The sequence below is a fragment of the Capra hircus genome, assembly GCF_001704415.2.
Source record: "Capra hircus breed San Clemente chromosome X unlocalized genomic scaffold, ASM170441v1, whole genome shotgun sequence".
Taxonomy (NCBI): Eukaryota; Metazoa; Chordata; class Mammalia; order Artiodactyla; family Bovidae; genus Capra; species Capra hircus.
This window is the reverse complement of record NW_017189516.1, coordinates 59,523,833-59,543,249: the sequence shown is the minus strand read 5'-3', so window position 1 is coordinate 59,543,249 and position 19,417 is coordinate 59,523,833. Positions and strand designations below refer to the sequence as shown.

Below are 19,417 nucleotides of genomic sequence, written 5' to 3'. Positions count from 1 at the left end.
ATTGGGAATCCTGAGCCTTAACCACTGCATGGCCCAGGAAGTCCCAAATTGCCCCTTCTTAAAAGGGCACCAGTCATATTGGATTAAGGCCCACTCGACTCCAATATGACTTCATCATAGCCAGTTATAGCTACAGTGACCTTTAAGGTTGCATTCTGAAATATTTGGGATTAAGACTTCAACATACGAAGTTTAGGGCCACAGTCCAACTCGTAGCAATCACTTACTCCAGTATATACCTGGCTGTCTAGTCAATTGAGCACACAATATGTCTCCCTCGATGATTTAATCACCCTAAGTTAGGCAGAAACCTTTGGTTCTCACTGCTCCATCACCCCCAACATTGAAGTGAACTTCACGGATTTTCGCAGAATATATGATATTGCCCACACATACTAATAATATATGTCCAGCTGACTTCAATCTGATAATCTACCACTTTCTAATACCTCCTGAACTTGAAGAGTGTCGTGTAGAAATGATTATGAGAGCGTGTGCAATTAAGCACGAGTATTCATTCTGAGTAATATATCTAATCTCACATCAGAAAAATCAATAAATGTGATATTTCTGTCTCAATCGTACCTAAAAATATCATGAAAAAAATAAAATAGGTATTCTGGGCTATCCTTGGTATGGCTCAGAATAGATAAAGGAAGATATCTGCCTGCAAATGCAAGGAAACCTGGTTCAAACTTTCTCCCTAGTCAGTCAGGGAAGATCCACTCCTGGATGACTAACGTTAGGGCACATATGGGACAGACACCAGACCTAAACCCTGCAGTATTACTATTTGCGAACTCCCATAGAGCCTTTCCACGGAACCTGACACCAGAGAAAGCATCCCAAATAGAGGCAGTTCAGTAGGAAGCCATGGCTAGAGGCTAAAAACCAAATGACCACGTCACACTCACAAGAACAGTAATCGTGCACCGCAGTACTGACGATGGAGCTAATTCAAGCTTACTCAAACTGAAGACACCAACATCAACCCATGGAAGACACTCTCTAGTGAATTTCAAATATCTTCACCAACAATGTCAGTGGGCATGGGTTTGATCCCTGATGGGGCAACTAAGATCCTGCATGCCATGTGGGGCAGCCAAAAAATTATGCCAAGAAGGGGAAATTTGAACACGAAGATAAACACACAGGAAGAATGCCATGTGAAGAGATATAGGAAGAAAACAGCCACCAACAACCTAAGGAGAAAGGCCTGGAACACACCCTTCCCTCACAGCCCTCAAAAGGAATCAACTCTGCTGACACCTTGATTGAAGACTTCCAGCCTCAGTAGTAATGAATTTGCCTGCCAATACAGGAAACACAGGTTCAATCCCTGGGTAGGGAAGGTCCCCTGGAGGAGGGCACGGCAACCCACTACACTATTCTTGCTTGGAGAATCCCATGGACAGAGGAGCCTGGCAGGCTGCAGTCCATTGGGGCACAAAGAGTCAGACACAACTGAGCAACTAAACAACAACAGTCTCCAGAAATGTACAATACATTCCTTTCCTGTAGGTCACCTAGTTTATGGGCCCTTGCTGCAGCAGCCCTAGCAAATCAATGCAGTGATAAATGCTAAATTCTTCCCACAGATGAAAGTTTTTCAAGCTGGGCACTGCTGAGATTTGGGACCAGACAACTCTACGTGGTGGGGGCCCATCCTGCACCTTGTAGGATGTAGCAGCATCCCCAGCCTCTATCCACATATGCATCACACACACAAACACACACACACACACACACACACACACACACACACACTCCTCTTTCCCTGGAACCTGCACTGTACCAGTGACTATTTTCAAAGAAGAAACAAGTCATAGAAATTCTAAGGAAAAAGTAAAAAGTTTAGCTCAGATTCCACTTACAGCTTCCCCAATGGCAAATAAAGTAGAAGATTTTAAAAAATATAGACCCTCACGTTCTATAAATGAAGCCCAAAAGTGAAATCCCATTTCTCTACCTCTAGAAGAGAAGAGCTACATAGGAAGGCTGAGATCTAACTGGAACCTTTATCAAACTATTATAAAACTATAATGAGATGACCCATTGAAAGGGATTATTTCACAAATTAACTCCCACAGCCAAAGGAAGGCCAGTCAGAGTCAGAAAAGCAAATCAGTGATTTGGAACTTCAGTTTCAGCTAACTTGAAGTCAGAGTATGCTGAAATTGAAGTTCAAGGAAAGGCCAATTTTTCTGAGTTTGTATATTTTTATAGGTGGGACCAGAGGAAAGAAACAAGAGCTCCAACATTGTATGGTATAACAGAGGAGAAGAAATTACTGCATTGTAATTTCTTGAAGACTCTGGAATGCATTCTATTCAATTCTCTTATATGTCATTTGGTTCACTAATCAAACTTTTGAATCAAGTTTGGAGGACTGAGAGGCTTCTTAAAATTCAATTAAAATGATGTGAAAAGGTCCACATCATGATAGGCTCCATTTAGAGATGCACTTACCAGGAAGACTTTTCTCTTTTTATCTTAAAACAGAGTTCAGGAAATGCTAGCTTAATTTTCTCTTTGTTTCAATATTTTATGATTATCTCCCAATGCACAGTCTCTGAAAGCATCATTAGATTCTTGACTTGATGCGATTTCAAATGATGTGAAAGATTTTATTTGCATGAATTCTACATGCTGAAAGTTTTCTCTTTTTTTCTTTGTGTGTCTAGAAAAATAGTTGTAATGTATGAAAGTATATTCCAATCCTCTATATCAACACATGTATACTGAGAACTAATGAAAAAATATCCCTCTAAGTTATTGAGTGTTATTGAAAGAATTATTCTTCATGATCACTGCAGAATTCCCTTTCTTCAAATAATGGACTTATACTAACAGAAGTAAAAAAAAAAATTCAAACAGCAGACACCTTAGTCCTTACATATTCAAGTAAGTAAAGCAAATCTATCACATTATGAATGAAAGCATCCTCAAATTTCTCCATGCTTTTGTTTCCATATCATCAGAAATCCATTTTTGTAAGTGATGCTAAAGTCTCAGGAAAATATACTAACAGAACTCATTTACTTTCTCAGGTCAAAGTAATAAACAAAAATACCATTTTTTTTTGTTTTGGTCCTTTCAGTATGCTATTCCTTTCTTCAAAAACCTGATGTTTATACTGTACTTAGGTTTTAAAATACCATGGACACCTAAATGTCATCTATTCTATGATTTTTTTTGTTCTAACATAAGTGGCATGTTTTAGAACGAACAGGCTATGCTAGCATGTTATTTGTTTAAATGCTGATAAGCATATTTTGTGAAATGGCTGTAAATAAATGCTTATACGCATACTTTGTTGAGCAGCTATAAGTGTGTTTCAGTCTACTGGGTGCTGTTTATATGCTTATATTTCTGTAATTCAAAGATAAAATCTACCAGGATCATAAACTGTCAGGCCCTTCTGGTGACAGTATAAATGACCACTAGCCTACTGGCTTGATTAGACAAGTGTTCAGGGCTCATAATTGAAGAATTTCATTTTTATCACAAAATGGGCTAGAGCACATAAGTGTCTCTCTTAAATTTGGAGATGTAAATAACTAAAGGACTCCTCTGTGATGGGACAAAAGTAATGAGAAGAACTCAAATACCAGGTTTAAATATCAAGTCTTGGAGTTGCTGAATATCGATCCTCAGTGTGGTGTTTTCACACGTGGTCATTAAGAGCAGTGTTAATCCAATTATAGAAACATTTTTTTATGAAGAAAAAAATCCAATCTGGTAGCTTTACGTTTTGGAAAGCAAAAACACTTACCTTCTTGAAAACAAACTTATGTTACCAAAGGTGAAAGGTTGGGGAGAGGAATAAATTAGGAATTTGGAAGTAACATATACACACTACTATATATAAAATAGACAACCAGCAAGGATCTACTATAGAGCACAGGGAATGCTACTCAACATTTTGTAACAACCTATAAGGGAAAAGAATCTGAAAAAGACAGCATATAATATATCTATTATATATATGCACACACACACATATATAAATATATAAAACTGAATCACTTAGCTGTACATCTGAAACTAGCACAACACTGTAAATAACTATACTTCAGTTTTTTAAAAAAGGAGGGGGAAAAGAAGCGCCCATGTTCAATCATCCTACACATTCTGTCCCCCACCAAAAAAGGGCAGAAGGATCACCATAGTTTCTAAAATCTGATAGCCACAGCAATTGCTGAAGAATTTTAGCAATACAATTCACGCACACATTGCTTTGCTATTAAGAATTTGGGAGGTGTGCTTTTGGCCACCTTTGTGCATGACACTAGAAATCCAGTCAGCATCTGTCTTCCCTTGTCTCTATTGCCCCCATCCTCGGGCTTAACTTCCTAGATTGATCTGTACCAGTCGTCAATGAATACTTTGAGTGAGGCATGCTGCTCAGGTGATAGGTTTGTTACCCAAATGATGTTTAAAAGCAAAGATCACGACATGGTCCCCATAAACACAAGCCCACATCAGCAGCGAGAAAAAGTGACAGGAACTATTAGTGAGAAGTGATGATCTGCTCTGAGCAGTAATGCTTTTGATCATGTGATTCATTGTGTTTGCTCAACAACATGGTGTTGTGTGTCCTGAGAGGAAGGACTTCAATATATATTTACTCAAAGCTCTTAATTCATACTTCCTTTCCTTTTAATTGGCATCTTATGATCTAAAATTAGCTGGTGAACAGAATCGACAGAAGTGTCTCATGATCAGAGCAAACTCGCTCGGCTGAGTTTGCAATAATTAGACCCACCGCTGCCCGCAGATGAACAGACACCTGGAGACCCGGCTTATTTCTCCCCTGGGGCCTTCTCTCCATGTTTAGAGAGTGATTTTTAAAATGTGATGGATAGTCATATTAATTATCATTCCCTAAGCCAGAGTTCGGTTCGGAGTTCCAGGGTAAAAATGAAGTTAAACATACTTGCCCCTACCCTTACTGGGTTAAAAAGCTTCCACAACAAGAAATTCTTTTGTAAATCCGAGACAATTGGAACATTCCAGTCCACCAGTAAGCTAGATATCATTTACTCCAGGAATAAAAGGTCACATGTCTAAAATCCCACATTTGCTCTAGGCATTCCTCTTCCCTCTCTTCTTTGTTTGGGCAGTAACTAGATACTAGTACGATGCCAGTGAAACGAGTGAGGAAAATAAATGCTCCCACAAATGCTAAACCCAGATTTTATCTGCTATTCCTTCTTGCTCTCTCTCTCTCCTGCTCTCTCTCAACTACAAGGACTGAAAATAATCCAGATTTTTCCGAATTCACTCTCACCTTGACAACGCTAACACTACAAGCAGCAGTCAACTTTTACAAGATACTCTTATTGTGTAACATGGCCAGGCTGCCAAAAAAACATGCTATAACGAATCAGATAACAAAAAGCGAAGAGACAACCTTCACCTGCCACGTAGCTAGCAGTGAATACACTTTTTCTTTCCATGACATTTGCTGGCACAAAGGGGTTTGGCTTAAGGCGGATAAGACTAACCTTCAATTTGTCATAGCGCTCACTCAAAGCTGCCACCTGATGATCTCGGTGCCGCCCGACCAGTTTACACAAGGCACAGATTAACTGGTCATCGGTCACGCAGTACATATTCACCTTCTCATCCTCGTGTTCCAGGCACATCAGCCCCCGGATGTGCGAGTCCGGGATGGGCTCAATGAGACGGTGGCCTGTGAAGGGCTTCTTGTTCGGGTGAGTGGCTTTTAGGCACTCGTCACAGTAGGACACTTCGCAAGTGACACAGGTCTTCACGGCATCCTGGGCAGGATCCTGGTCACAGAACTGGCAGAGGACTTTCTCGGCCGAGGTCATGCTGTTGGCGTCAAATGCCCGCTCCCGGCGGGTCTCGCTGGGGGAATTGGGCCCGCTCACTGAAGCTTTCTGGAACCTGTCGATGATGTTCTGGAGGGTGACGTTGCGCTTGAGCCCGTCTAGACCTCGCTGGCTGAGCGTGATGACATGTCGGCAGGTGGGGCACTGGAAGGCGGTGATGGACTCCACGGACTCGTTGGTGGCGCAGTGTGACACCAGGATGCGGTGGGCGCAGTTGAAGCAGAGGCTGTGTGCGCAGGGGAGCAGGAGAGGGTCCTCGAAGAGCTCCAGACAAATAGGGCAGGTCAGCTCCGACTCCAGTGTTTCCATCTTCAGGCAAAGCTCTCCTGGGTCATCAGCAAAATCCAAGGAAGCTGATCAGCTATCTGGAAACAGAAAGTAAGATGTGATTAGGCGTGAGGGGGTCAGCCATGGGGGGCTGTCAGCTTTGAGTGCATCTCAGAATAATTCCACACACAGGTCATGGGAGGGTAAATGTGTGTACATTCCAAATAATTCTCTATTCACTGGGGAAATAAGGCGGGGGCCAGGGCGGTGGGGGGTGGGGGGGGTGGGAGTGGGGAGAAAACCCAAAGCCAGCATATCAGCTAACATCTCCTCAAGGTTCCTGTCGCCAAAAGCAGCATTTTTTTTTAATTTAATGTATTTTTTCTTTTTTGCAATTTTGTTCTTTAAAGGGACTCCCTCCAAATCGGCAAGTTCTTGAAACCATAATTTCCATATCTAATCACAATAATCTTATTGTGTTATGACCAAGTTCTCCTTGTGTTTTAAAACAAAAATGTAGAAACAGTAATTAATGAACTACAGTCTTTTATGACCTTGCATTTATGAGTTGACACGTTAAGTATATGTGCTTTAAGGGCTGCTACTCTGTGATACTGAACCAGGCTTCAGAGGAGAAAGGCAGTTATTGTAGAAGCAGGAGTGAAATGTATATGAAATCAATTGCGTGGTTTCACTGGCAATCATAAGGCTGCAACCGGGGATGTTAGTTTCCCAAATACACCCCCAAGAAAAAAAAAACAAGTGACTTTCACAAAGATGATTGTGATAGAGGCAACGTTGCTGGCATGTATTTGTTACTCTACTGAATAATTCTATTGTTTAATCCAGCAGTGGGACGTGGGTGGGCAGAGAGAAGTGGAGAAAAATATCTGGGGGCCTTTTTAGCGACTGCGGTGAGCTGAGGACCGGTGAGTACCAACAATGTGGTTCATGAGAACAAGGATCGTAGTGGCTACAATATTCATTTGCTAAGTTATAACAATGGTGACGATTACAGTTTAGAAAGCACTTGAAGGTAGTCGTGCTCCACCGAGGAAATTTAAAGGGCTGCCGACGGACCATAAGCAACCCTCCCAGCCTAAAATCTCCCATCAAGGGGTTGTCACTGTAGCCAGCGACAGGCAGGGCTAGCAGGAGTCCAGCCTCACACTCAGAGCCACGTTGGCCTGGGCACGACCTCTGGCAGCTTTGTTGCTCCCCTCCAGGCTGTCTTCGGGTGGCCCAGCTGCATGCTCCCCTTGACGGCAAGACTTGCTGCTTTTGTGAACTCTCGCCTGCCTTCCCTTCAAAAAGGGGAGGGCAAAGAATCCCACATAAACCCTGGCTCATTAAGAGGGAAGAGGCCTCATGCTCATTAGCAGGCCTGGGAACCAAGCCTCTTTGAACCTTCTCCCTTTCAAGGCCATTAGCAGAGGTCTGCGCAACAGTGACGGGCGCATTAGATGCAGCCCGCTGCGGACTGTGGGAGAATCGTGCCGTTCACCCAGTAGTGCAGTTCACCCAGTGGAGGCGATGTTCAAATCACCCTCCAGGGGGTTTTCTCAGCCGGATTCATGGGAAGGCTTCACATCCGAAGCTCTGTTTAGTGATTCTGACAATCAGCCTTTTTGTATTCACACCTCCATTTATTTACAAAATTCGCTGTTTCTAGAATGCCCTCACCCTCTCTGAAACAGCATCCCTCAGAAATACCATGGTGTGCTTTGGTTAAACCAATGCTCATCTTGTTATCAACTGAACGGTAGCTGATCATTAAAAGCATAAAGGATGTGCCGGCCTTGTGAAAAATTAAAGAACTGCCAGCTTCATAGAAGCCTGGCATCTTAAAAACCTCTCCAGCCATCTTCTGATATAAGAAAGGATAAACGGGCAGCTGAGATTTGAAATATTAAAGATTGCTTATCATTCCACGACCTGCAATGGAAAGCCCAGGGCTGCTGTTTTGAGAAACTTATGATCCGCACTCAGTCCTGGCCAACTCCTTCCTACAGATAGCTTAGAATAAATTGAAAGGTTTTACCCATTAATCATCATTTTGGTTAATCATGGGAAAACAGAATAATCTCTCAATCAAATATCTTCTCACTTACCATCAGCAGAAGCATGTCAAGTAAAGGAAAAAGGTAGATACTTTGGTCTACTATGTTGGCAGGGGAAACAAGAACACCTACAGATAGATCTCACCAGAGGACTGAGCTTGTCTGGAGAGCTTTGATGATTGCATTTTTAGGCAGGTGTCAGAATTTCATCCCAGAGTAGCACAGTCAGAATTTCTAGAGGGGATTCCACTGTGGACCTCAAGGGAAACACTGAGATTTTATCCAAGAGACATTTACTGAATGCTAGATAGTGAGCTACCTTGAGAAGCTGGAATCAGGCCTCCTCCTCATCTCCTTCCCTCTATGATCATGGGCCAAGCCAACATCCTCCCCTACCTGGATGATCACAGTATTTTTCTAAATGGTCTCCTGGCTTCTACTCACTGTTGCCCCCCACCCCCCATAGTCTATCCTCCACTCAGAAGAGCCTGTTAACACATGACAGAGCCTGCCTTGCCTCTACTCAAGCCTCCAGGGGTTTCCCATCTCACTCAGGGAGAAGTTCATAGAATAAAACCAGCCCTAGAAAACACAGACTCAGACAGTGACCTCATTTCCTCCCACGCCAGCCCTTCTTCTGCTCTGGGCACATAGCCTCCTTGCGATCTCTCAAACGCACCACGCACGTCCTGCCTCCCCTTGGCAAGGTCATTGGAATGACTCTCTGCTCATCACCTTCTTCGTGAACCCACATGAAATGAACTCCCCTACTCCCACTGCGACCACCCATTTACCCATCATGGGAACCTGTCTTCCCCATCTCCATTTATTTCCTTCCATAACATTCACCAACATAGTCTATTAGTTTGTTCACTGCTCCATCTCTCCCCATGGCCCCACCACTAGAGTATCAAGCTCTAGGAGGGCACAGACTTTGCTTTGCTCTTTGAGGGACATACCACCAGCACCTAAACAGTGCCTCACACACATTAAGACTTGAACATTCATTGATTGAGTTAAAATAAGTACCAACATTGGGGCTGAACCCAGAAACAATAAAACATAACCCTTGCTTTCAATAATCTCTCAATATGTCAGAACAGAGGTCAGCAAACTTTCTCTATCAAGGCCAAGGCAGTACATGTTTCTGGTAACTGCAGGCCAGACAGTCTCTGTTGTGACTCAATTTTGCCACTATGGCAGGCAAAAGCAGTTATATGCAATACAGAAATGAATGATCATGGCTGTCCAATAGGATTATATTTACAAAAGCAGGTAGCAAGCTGGCATACATATCTTATTCTGCTGACTCGTATTTTAGAAGACAGAGACATGTATAGTCAACAAAATAGAAATGAAGAGCACTTTCAGAGAGGTATGAATAAAATGCTGCACTGGCAACAATAGCCACGCTGGCAGGATAAGACCTCAACAAGCGCATACAAGTTTTGAGTGCTAATGGGAAATACCAGACGACAGGATTCTACCCTGCCATCCATGGACACGATGTGAGTCAAGTCCTCAGGGGCAATTTACCTAAGAATGATTTAATAGCAGCCACTCAGAAATGGATCATTTTTTTCTTTTATTGCCCTGGCGCTTGGCGTGGTGCTTTATACAAGTATCTATACTATAAACGCTTTTGGTTAATTGTATTAAGTGATGACAAAATATCGAGATGCAAAGTGAGATTTGGCCATTTTTCTGAACCTCTGACCTATAGGCTGCCAGAAAGGAAGGGATTTTGATTTGCTGTCTACAGCAGATCTCATCTTTATTACTTTTATCCAGGTTTTCCCATGGTACTGATATTCTCGTGAAACCACTCAACAATATATTACCACTAAGCACAGATGCCATTCCCTTCTCTTTAAAAAAAATGGCATGGCTTATTTTCTAGCTTTCTTTAAAATAATTTTTTTTTTGAGACATGAAAATGCTATTCATTCTTTCACCAAATAGTGAACTCCCTCTAGGTAAGGGGTCTTGGAACAACTAATGGTAACACCCGCCCACCCCCCTCCACCTTCAGTGATCTTATGGTCTATTATGGGAGAGAAAAAACAAATTGTCATCCAACATAACAAAAGACTGGGGGAGAAGAGGATGTAGAAGCTTCCTGAAGGAGGCAACATGCAAGGTGGGTTTTAAAGATGAAGAGGGGGTCCTCAAGCACACAGAGATGTGGGAGTGGGAGTAGATTTTGTGCAAAATGTTATCTTTTTCTTTTTTGAACTCCTGCAATTTAATTTCCAGGCCTCCAATTAAGAGAGAGAGACATTGACTCTTAGCCTTCACTACAATGGAAGGAAATCAGACGTGCATATCACCGTCAGGAAATGCTATAGCTCCAGATATTTCTGAATGGGCTGATTGGTTCTCATTCAGAGGAGGATGTCGGTCATCGTGGGAACCTTTGCAACAAACCAGGGATGAAAAACAATTCACATTTCACACCTCTGCTCGTCCACCATTTATGGTCCATAACAGGTCACAGAAAAGTGAGGGGAGAGAGTCGGGCAGGTGGCCAGACAATGGAGTCTGAGCCACAGCTCTGCTCTTTCTTAGCTGTGTGTCCCTGAGGTAGCGCCCACAGATGTTCTCTCCAATTCTCTCCAATCACAGCCCTCAGCAGTAGAGTCTTTGGTCACAGGATGCAGCTAAGCACTGGATCCTGGGAAGCACTGGCCGCCAGACATCTTTTCAAAAAACTTTCTTACAGACTCAAGACTTCGGAGGAAAGCACTTCTTTACAATGAAAAATGAATAAATGGATATTTATTTTCCACACCTCTCCCTGCCTCCTTTACCTCCCCTTCCCCATTTTGTGTAGCACTGAGATGGGGCTTTTCTGGTTTTCTTCTCTAAACACATCCGACTTCTCCTCCAGCTAAGCCAAGCCTGTGTGTGTGTGCAGGTACAGTCAGTCACCTCTGACTCTTTGCAACCCCATGGTCTGTAGCCCACCAGGCTCCTCTGTCCATGGAATTTTCCAGGGAAGAATACTGGAGCAGGTTGCCATTTCCTACTCCAGGGGATCTTCCTGACTCAGGGATCGAACCAGCGTCTCTTGAGTCTTCTGCATTGGCAGGCAGATTCTTTACCAGCTGAGCCACAAAGCCTAGGTGTTTTTAAAAGGGCCAGCCTATCTTCCATCAAAAAGCTGTCCAGGTTGTTTGTTCATCCATGTACTGCCTCTCTGACTCCTAAGTTTGTGAGACTCTCACAGCACCATCTCATAGCATGGACAGTACCTTGCTTCATTTACTATAAGCACCTCAACTCACAGTGTGCATCTCATGGGACTCAGTAGCTTCTGTCCCAAACCCATCCGCCCTCCAAGCCTCCTGGTATCTCCTCATGGTGCTTCCATTCTCCTGATTAGCACAACTCAGAGGCTTGCCTCATTTTCTACTCCTCCCTCTTGAGGGAGGCAGAATCATGCCCCTGCCCCACCAAAGCTATCTTACAAAGCAAACGGGAGTTCAGGTTGCAGATGGAAATTAAGGCTGCTAAGCAGCTGACCTTGAAACAAGGGGATGAGCCTACATCATGCAGTGGGACTCAATATAATCATGAGAGTCCTTAAAAGTGGAAATGGGAAGTAAGAGAGAAGTGTCAGATGACGCTACTTGAAAAAGACCTGATAAGACACTGCTTTGAAGATGGGAGGAGGCCATAAGCCAAGCAATATGGGCAGCCTTCAGAAGATACAGAAAATAAACAGATTATCTTCTAGATCAGGGGTCCCCAACCTCTGGGATATAATGCTTGATGATCTGAGATGGAGCTGATGTCATACTAAGAGAAAGTGCACCATAAATGTAATGCACTTGAATCATCCTGAAACCATCCCCCAACCCTGGTCCACAGAATAATTATTTTCCATAAAACTGGTTCCTAGTGCCAAAAAAGATGGGGACCACAGCTAGAACTTCCAGAAGGAATACAGCCTTGTAGATATACCTTAATTATAGCCCAGTGAGACCAGTGTCGGATTTAATGACTCCCAGTGTTCTTCTTTAATGCCATGAAGCTTGTGGTACTTTGTCACAGCATCAGTAGGAAACCATACACTCACCTTTCCCCAAATCCAAATCACTAGCCAAGACATGTAAATACCAAATCTTACTAGTTCTTTGACTACTCTGTTTTTACTGCCTCTGTGCTGATCCAGATTTTTACTGCATTCCCAAACTACTGCCCAAAACAAACGAACAAAAACAAACCCCGCACAAGAACAAAACTACCTCCTAATTTGACTTATTGCCTCCCACTTTTTGTCTTTCAGTTTTACCTTTGCAACATGCTTTGGCATCATCATTTCTTCTGGTGACTTCTCTTAAAGGCACAAAACTTTGAGCAGCTCCCTGCTGCCCAAAGTCTCAGTCCTGACATCTTATCTTTTAAAAATCTTGCCCAATTTTCTCCCAAGCTGCTTCTTTAATCTTAGTCCCAATCACTCACCTCCTGTACCAGAGACCCAGGAAATGGGACTGTTTTCTGCTCTTAGCAGTTGTCTTTGCTTTGCTTCCTAGCACAAATCATTTTTTTCTCTTGTCACTTTGTTTTGTTTGTTTCATGCTCCATTTTCTTTTGTTTTCTGCTTTTTTAAAAAAAATGAGAGACAAGCTTCCAAGAGGTCCGAAGAGACCTGGCCACTATGGTATTGAGGGATTTCACATTCCACAAGAAGAACGTTTTAAACGATGGCTCTAAATAGCGTGACATGTCTTACATGTTTACCATTAGCCAAGTAAAGCTGTAGCTGAAAGACACAAAACAAAATAACTATCCTCTTCACAAAATAACTAAAATATTTATTTAAAAGGAGTGTTTCCTAGCACCCAACAGAGTGATCAGTAATGAGTCGCAGGTTTAAATGAGTCATCTTCTTTCATCATTCATTCAATAGAATCAGATTAGCCCTGCGACTGATATAGGCAGGCATGTGTGAGCACAAACATGAATCTAACATGGAGGTAACATTCATAGTCAAAATTTGAGGCCAACTGTGAATAGATAGCCTGAGCCAAAAGACTACCTCCCCCTTCAAAACTCTGCATGATACAAGTTGGATATAAGACACTCATGCCTTTGGCAGTTAAGGAAAAATCATCTATAGATCAACAGAAAATTCATCACCAGTCAGCCTGGTGGTTCAGCTCGTAAAGAATCTGCATACAATGCAGAAGACCTGGGTTCGATTCCTGGTCAGGAAGATCCCCTGGAGAAGGGAAAGGCAATCTACTCCAGTATTCTTGCTTAGAGAATTCCACGGACAGAGGAGCCTGGTGGGCTATAGTCCGTGGGGTCACAAAGAGTCAGCCATGACTGAGGCGACTTTACATGCACACAACTGTTAGCACATCATCCCTGACTTTTTTATTCCCAACTTCTCTTAATAGAGACATTGGTGTCTTAATCATAAGGTAAATCCACTCTCAATGCTTCCCTACAGGTATTCTATGTCATGTCTGCATACTCCATCAAAAGTAATCACTTTTCTCATTTGGAGACTGTGAAAAAGAACATGCATTTTAGCCACCTATAATTTTACTTTTAGGCCCTCACTTTGTACAGTTCTGAAAGCCATCACCATGAGGGAAATTAATGAGTCACCAGACCAAGGAAGAAACTTGGATACCAACACTGGGTGGCCTGCGGTCAACTGTTAATATCAGGTCACTCTCAGCCACTGCCCAGATGATTTGCAAGGCACTTCCTCCATCTCTCCCCATAAATAGCTCTGGCGTATGGAAACCAAGCTTGACGTTTTACCAAAATGCAACTGAGAGGACAAACACCGTCAAAACTACACAACGTTACACCAAGTCACCTAAAACTGGTTTGGAAAAGGAAATTCCTAAAAGTATCAGAAAAAAAGAGACAGCTTCAGAAATGCTATGCATACATTTACTTCTTCAAGAGTCATAAATTTCAGAAACAGGATCAAGTCAATTTCCTGTTCTCTCTCTTCACATAAGTAATTAAGACTGAGCAGATTTACTGCCATCTGAATTTTTGCTACGGGATTCTCTTTTCCAGAGCCATAGGTGGAGTATTTTTTAAAAGACTGTGAAATAATGTTTTCATCTTGGATCAGCAGAAATACAGACTTTCAGAGGACTAAAAACTTGGGAATTGGAGAATACTGAAACTGAACCTCAGTTGGTGAGGCAGGATTTGCAAGAGACTAAACTCAGAAAGGACTTGGTCTCACGTCAGATAAACTGCATCTCCAAACCCCAAACATGATCTAACAGAAACTCAGTAAAAACTGAGAGCTCCACCCCAGATGAATTCACTACAAACCAAGTATTTTTAAAACATAATACAAGCACTCAACATCTGCATATTCTATCCTGGTTTAGTTTTTCATTTTTGAGTTATAAATACCACACAGTAAAACACTACCCAAATACTATTTTACTCATTAGAATCCTGGCTGATCTGAGAAGCAGGTGAGTCAGTAAATGCACAATAAAAGAGAACCATAGGATGGAAAGAGGGATCAAGGGAGCTCCAACTGAATGTAAAGGCAACCTGAAAGCCTAGAAACTGATACCACAATTTATCCCACCCCAAGTTACAGCACAGAACAGTCAAAATGCAAAAGGGCTCTTAAAGCAACAGTAGAAATAATACATCGAGTAGGAACGGGTGAAAAAAGTGATCCTATAACCTTCTAAAGGTAATCCCTCTGAAGTATCACTGTGGTTAACCTCCAACCATCAGCACACAAATTCGTTCACTTCATCACAGCAGACAAGTGAAAATTTCTGCCAACCAAATTGTAGGGGACAAGAGGAACTGATGGAAAAACAAAAAGTGACAAGCAGATAAGCACTGAGGCACTAGCCCCAAGTTTTAAAATAACTAATGAGGACAAGAGATATTTTTAATCGGTTGTCATTTCTCCTGTATTCTAAGGAGTGCTGGAGTTAAAAATGTTTTACCTGATACCTGAACTGAGAATCAGGAAAGATTTTTAATTTCAGTCAACACCCACCTAGTGGAATTCATGCAAATTGAATTAATCTGTTCGCAAACCCTTTTCTGTCCATCCACATCTGTCTAGAACTCGCTCATTTTTTAGTAATTGGATCTCCAGGACATTCTTTAAAATAATCACATACTCTCTTGCCCACACAACCTGATTAATAATGAATGAACATTCCTGAAAAGAATCACTTGGAAGCCTGGCAGATGTCTTTAGGGATATGCAGGCTTTAATGATAAAAATTAAGGAGAAATGGGAGCTAGGTCACACTGTCTGGTTATTTTAATTGAAACCCAGTCTTCCAAATTTACTTAACAGAATGCTTAAATACACCTTCTGGAGTTCATTTATACAAGCAGATAAGCAAAAAGACACAAATGACAATGCAAAAAAAAAGCCATCCTGATTTCTCCAGGAATAACTGCTTGATTCTGCCCTGTCTTAAGAGTGAAGAAACTCCCTCAACAGTCTCAGAAATGCCATTCATCCTACTGAAAGACGGATAAACAGATTAAAAACAGGAAACAGCACAGTTGTCCAAAAGAGTTCTTTTAGCATCTCCACAGATTCTTACGAAAAGATTGCCTTGAATACCCACCAATGGACTGCACCCTAGTTCTTTTTGAAGAAACATCGCCGTAGGCAGAGGAGGGGGACCCACGAAATGACACACAGGCCACCGAGACCAGATGGTGAGTGGCAGGCAGTGCCGGAGCGGTCCTGTATGTCTGTGAGAGCGTCAACAGTGAAACACAACAGGAAAATCGACGCGACAATTCCAGGAAGGTCAGCTCCACCTCATCCACCCTGCCAGGCTTGCTGAGTTGAAGAATCAAAACTCTCTCTGGCTTTTCAAACTGCCCTTTCCTCGGACCACGTCGTGGCTCCCCTGGGCCCTAGCCCACTCAGTGCTCATCTGAACCAAATGAAAAGGCAGCTCAGGTCAGGTCAATACCCACTGCCTAGTCCCTCCACCCCCAAAGCATGATTTGCCACTAGGATCTGTACCCTCACTGCTCACAGGGATCAAGAGCGGGTCAGTGTCCGACGGCTAAGCGCCGGATGCCAGCTTTGTACACTGCCAATGGGAGTCATGCCTGCCCACTGCCCGGGGTCACCAACGGGCATAGGACTGCCTTGCATTTTGATCCTCTCAGCCTCCTTCTGAGTACGTGATCACATTATGCTCGGGACACTGCTTTGTTATTTTTTTAAATAATGTATGTATTACCTTGCATCTATCTTTTGAATTAAAATACACTATCGAGAAGGTTTTTTTTTTTAATGCTATATCAGGAGTCATGATCTCTTGTACAGACACAATAAAGCAGTCATTGTTGCTTTGAGAAAGAGAGATCTAAATCATAATCTGTCATCCTGAGAAACAACTGAAACTATACCTATAAAATATACACATATGTGCATACACTCACAAGCAAGCTTTACATATATACATACATATGTATATATATTATGTATACATATATTGTATACATATTGCGTACATGCATATCATATAGGCGTATCATATGTGTATATGTACATACAAAAGTTAAAGCTGCTCAGTTGTGTCTGACTCTTTGTGACCCCATGGACTGTGGCCTGCCAGGCTCCTCTGTCCAAGGGATTTTCCCGGCAGGAATACTGGAGTGGGTTGCCATTCCCTTTTCCAGGGGATCTTCCCGGGCCAGAGATTGAACCTGGGTCTGCTGTACTGCAGGCATATGTACATATAATTCAAACATAAACACACACACACATACAACACATCTGCAATGAGTGTCCCAAATTTCACTCTCCAGAATGGCAAAGAAAGAGTGAATCAGGAATGGAAAGTAATCTTTTAAAAACTGATTGTCTGAAGGAAGAAAGGGAAGTCGTCTTCCCAAAAGCAAAAAAAGAAAAACTTGCCCTGCACTGCAGTTCTTTCAAGGATGTTGCTTATCACATTGCACAAGGCAAGAAACTGCAATGAAAGTAAATCATCAGGAAAGTGTGAAAAACAAAAAAAGAAAATTAAAAACCTACATCAGTTGCAAACCTGCACAATTCAATTTATCAACCAGATATTTGGACTCAACCCAAGAAGGTTAAAGAACATTTTTTAATGTCAAAGTTCATCAAACATTTTTAAAATTATTTTTTTGATGTCAATCATTTTTAAAACCTTAATTGAATTCATTACAATATTGCTTCTGTTTTATGTTTTTGGGTTTTTTGGCCATGAGGCATGTGGGGTATTAACACCCTGACCAGGGATCAAACCCACAACCCTTGCATTGGAAGGTGAAGTCCTCACTACCTGACCACCAGGGAGGTCCCTAGAGAACAATCTTGATAAAGGGCAAGCAGCAGGCAAGAACGGCTTCCCTGTGTAACCTGGGCTGCACATTGTGACACCTACTTTCATGCCACTGCACCCCTCATGGTAAACCAAAGCACGCCTCGCATGTTTGGACATAAAAACTCAAACATACATTTTCTAGACTTATGTCTCTACAAACCATAATTTTGTTTTTCTTTTAACAATAAACAAAGGGGTTACTCAATTTCACCTACAAATGACTTCCCAAAGGAGTCCTCACTATCCATGGAAGGGACACATGTACATCATCCAACAGAACTGGAAAGACCTGTTCATCAAGAGATTTGAAAGGACTGCTTTTGTTAAAACAACATTAAAATTGTCAAGATTTCTCTGAGACATTTTGGCGCTGTTGTGGAAAAACTAGTCTGAGACATCAGGAAACATTTACTCTGTCCCACAAAAGCCAAGGAAAATGATAAACAACAACAAATTCTATCATCTTCTAGAGTGCACAATCCGACCACCTCAACAGGAAATTTCCCACTGTCAGGGGGACGCCGATATTTCAGTTTTTCCAGTTTATGTTAAGAAAGAAAGCATCCGGTTTTAAAGACAAATGGAACCTATTTTACACTAAATTGAAAATGACTGATGTTTTCCAGGTCTGTGTTGTACTGGGTGTCAGGGAAGAATTTGGTTCTGAAGGCCATGAGAACAGACTTGAAAGAGAAAGAAGGGAGTGAGAATGTGTCACATTTAGTCTCCTGACAGAAATCTAAATCTAAATTGAACCTTCTGGATGAGCAGGCCCAACAGTGTGGTGGTGGCAGAAATGGAGGCCACTGAGTTCTGTGAAATCAATCAGATAAAAAGGGCTCCAATCCTGGCTTTCCTAAATGCTTTTCCAAGTGTATTCAGAATACAGTAGGCACTTCCACATACATTCAGAGAACTACTTCTATGTCTATATAAAATCCCACGTATACCTGCAATGCAGTTAGCTTTGGAACCATATATACACACATGCATTGGAGAAGGCAATGGCACCCCACTCCAGTACTCTTGCCTGGAGAATGCCATGGACGGAGGAGCCTGGTAGTCTGCAGTCATGGGGTCGCTAAGAGTCAGACACGACTGAGCAACTTCCCTTTCACTTTTCACTTTCACCCATTGGAGAAGGAAACGGCAACCCACTCCAGTGTTCTTGCCTGGAGAATCCCAAGGACGGGGGAGCCTGGTGGGCTGCCGTCTATGGGGTTGCACAGAGTCAGACACGACTGAAGTGACTTAGCAGTAGCAGCAGCATACACATGCATGTGGATATATATGTACACACCCACACACATATGGGTATAAAAGCACCTTTGCGAAATTCCTTGGGACTTGCTAGTACTCTTCACATACCTCTTGGTCACAGCATCTGTCCTGCATGAGAAAAAACTTTCCTTACTGCATGCAAAAACAGAAACCTGTCAATAGTTTCTACATGAAAAATCGAAACACACCAACTTTTAAAAGTGACCCCCAAAAGCTGTCACTCATATCTGAAAGAGGTGACCCCGAAATGAGCAAAACCATCTAAGAGGTCTAGTCTCTGAAGGACAAGACCAGTGGAGTTGCATTTTTGCAAGAAAATTCTACCTAGAAAAACCCTTGCCTCTTGTACACTCTCCCCTTCCCGTGTCTTATCACCAGGAGGAAAATGTATCAGTAGATAGGTGTGGATGATGGCCAGTACGGCAACGCCCAACTTTTCTCTTAGGTTCGAGGACATGACACACACAACTGTGTCCTCAGGTAATGACAATGTTACACAGTAACTAATTCTTATTCTAAGAATAGACGGGAATTATCTCCAATATCATAGTTCCTCTTCTCAAAGGAAATTGCTTTTACTCTCCACTTCAAAGCCAGCCAT

At 42.3% G+C, this 19,417-nt stretch overlaps 1 protein-coding gene and 1 long non-coding RNA gene across 6 annotated transcripts in view; one reads left to right on the top strand and one right to left on the bottom strand.

The window, feature by feature from the left end:
- The window catches only part of MID1 (midline 1), a 415,869-nt gene that overhangs the window by 139,042 nt on the left and 257,410 nt on the right, over nucleotides 1–19,417 (bottom strand). For 2 of the 4 annotated variants that reach the window (XM_005701122.3, XM_018043817.1), the window contains exon 2: nucleotides 5,511–6,226. In XM_005701122.3, coding sequence (XP_005701179.1) covers nucleotides 5,511–6,170 — 660 coding nt within the window. In that variant the 5' untranslated portion in view covers nucleotides 6,171–6,226. Of the gene's footprint in view, nucleotides 1–5,510; nucleotides 6,227–15,789; nucleotides 15,966–19,417 lie in introns of those variants that run through there. The other 2 variants (XM_013976691.2, XM_018043818.1) reach the window with 2 other exon arrangements.
- LOC108634334 lies at nucleotides 6,135–10,974 on the top strand. Of its 2 annotated transcripts, none has more exons than XR_001917563.1 (2): nucleotides 6,135–6,239; nucleotides 10,445–10,974. It is a non-coding gene; the product is annotated as an uncharacterized LOC108634334 (long non-coding RNA). The 2 variants fall into 2 exon arrangements; XR_001917564.1 differs by lacking the exon at nucleotides 6,135–6,239 and adding an exon at nucleotides 10,082–10,328.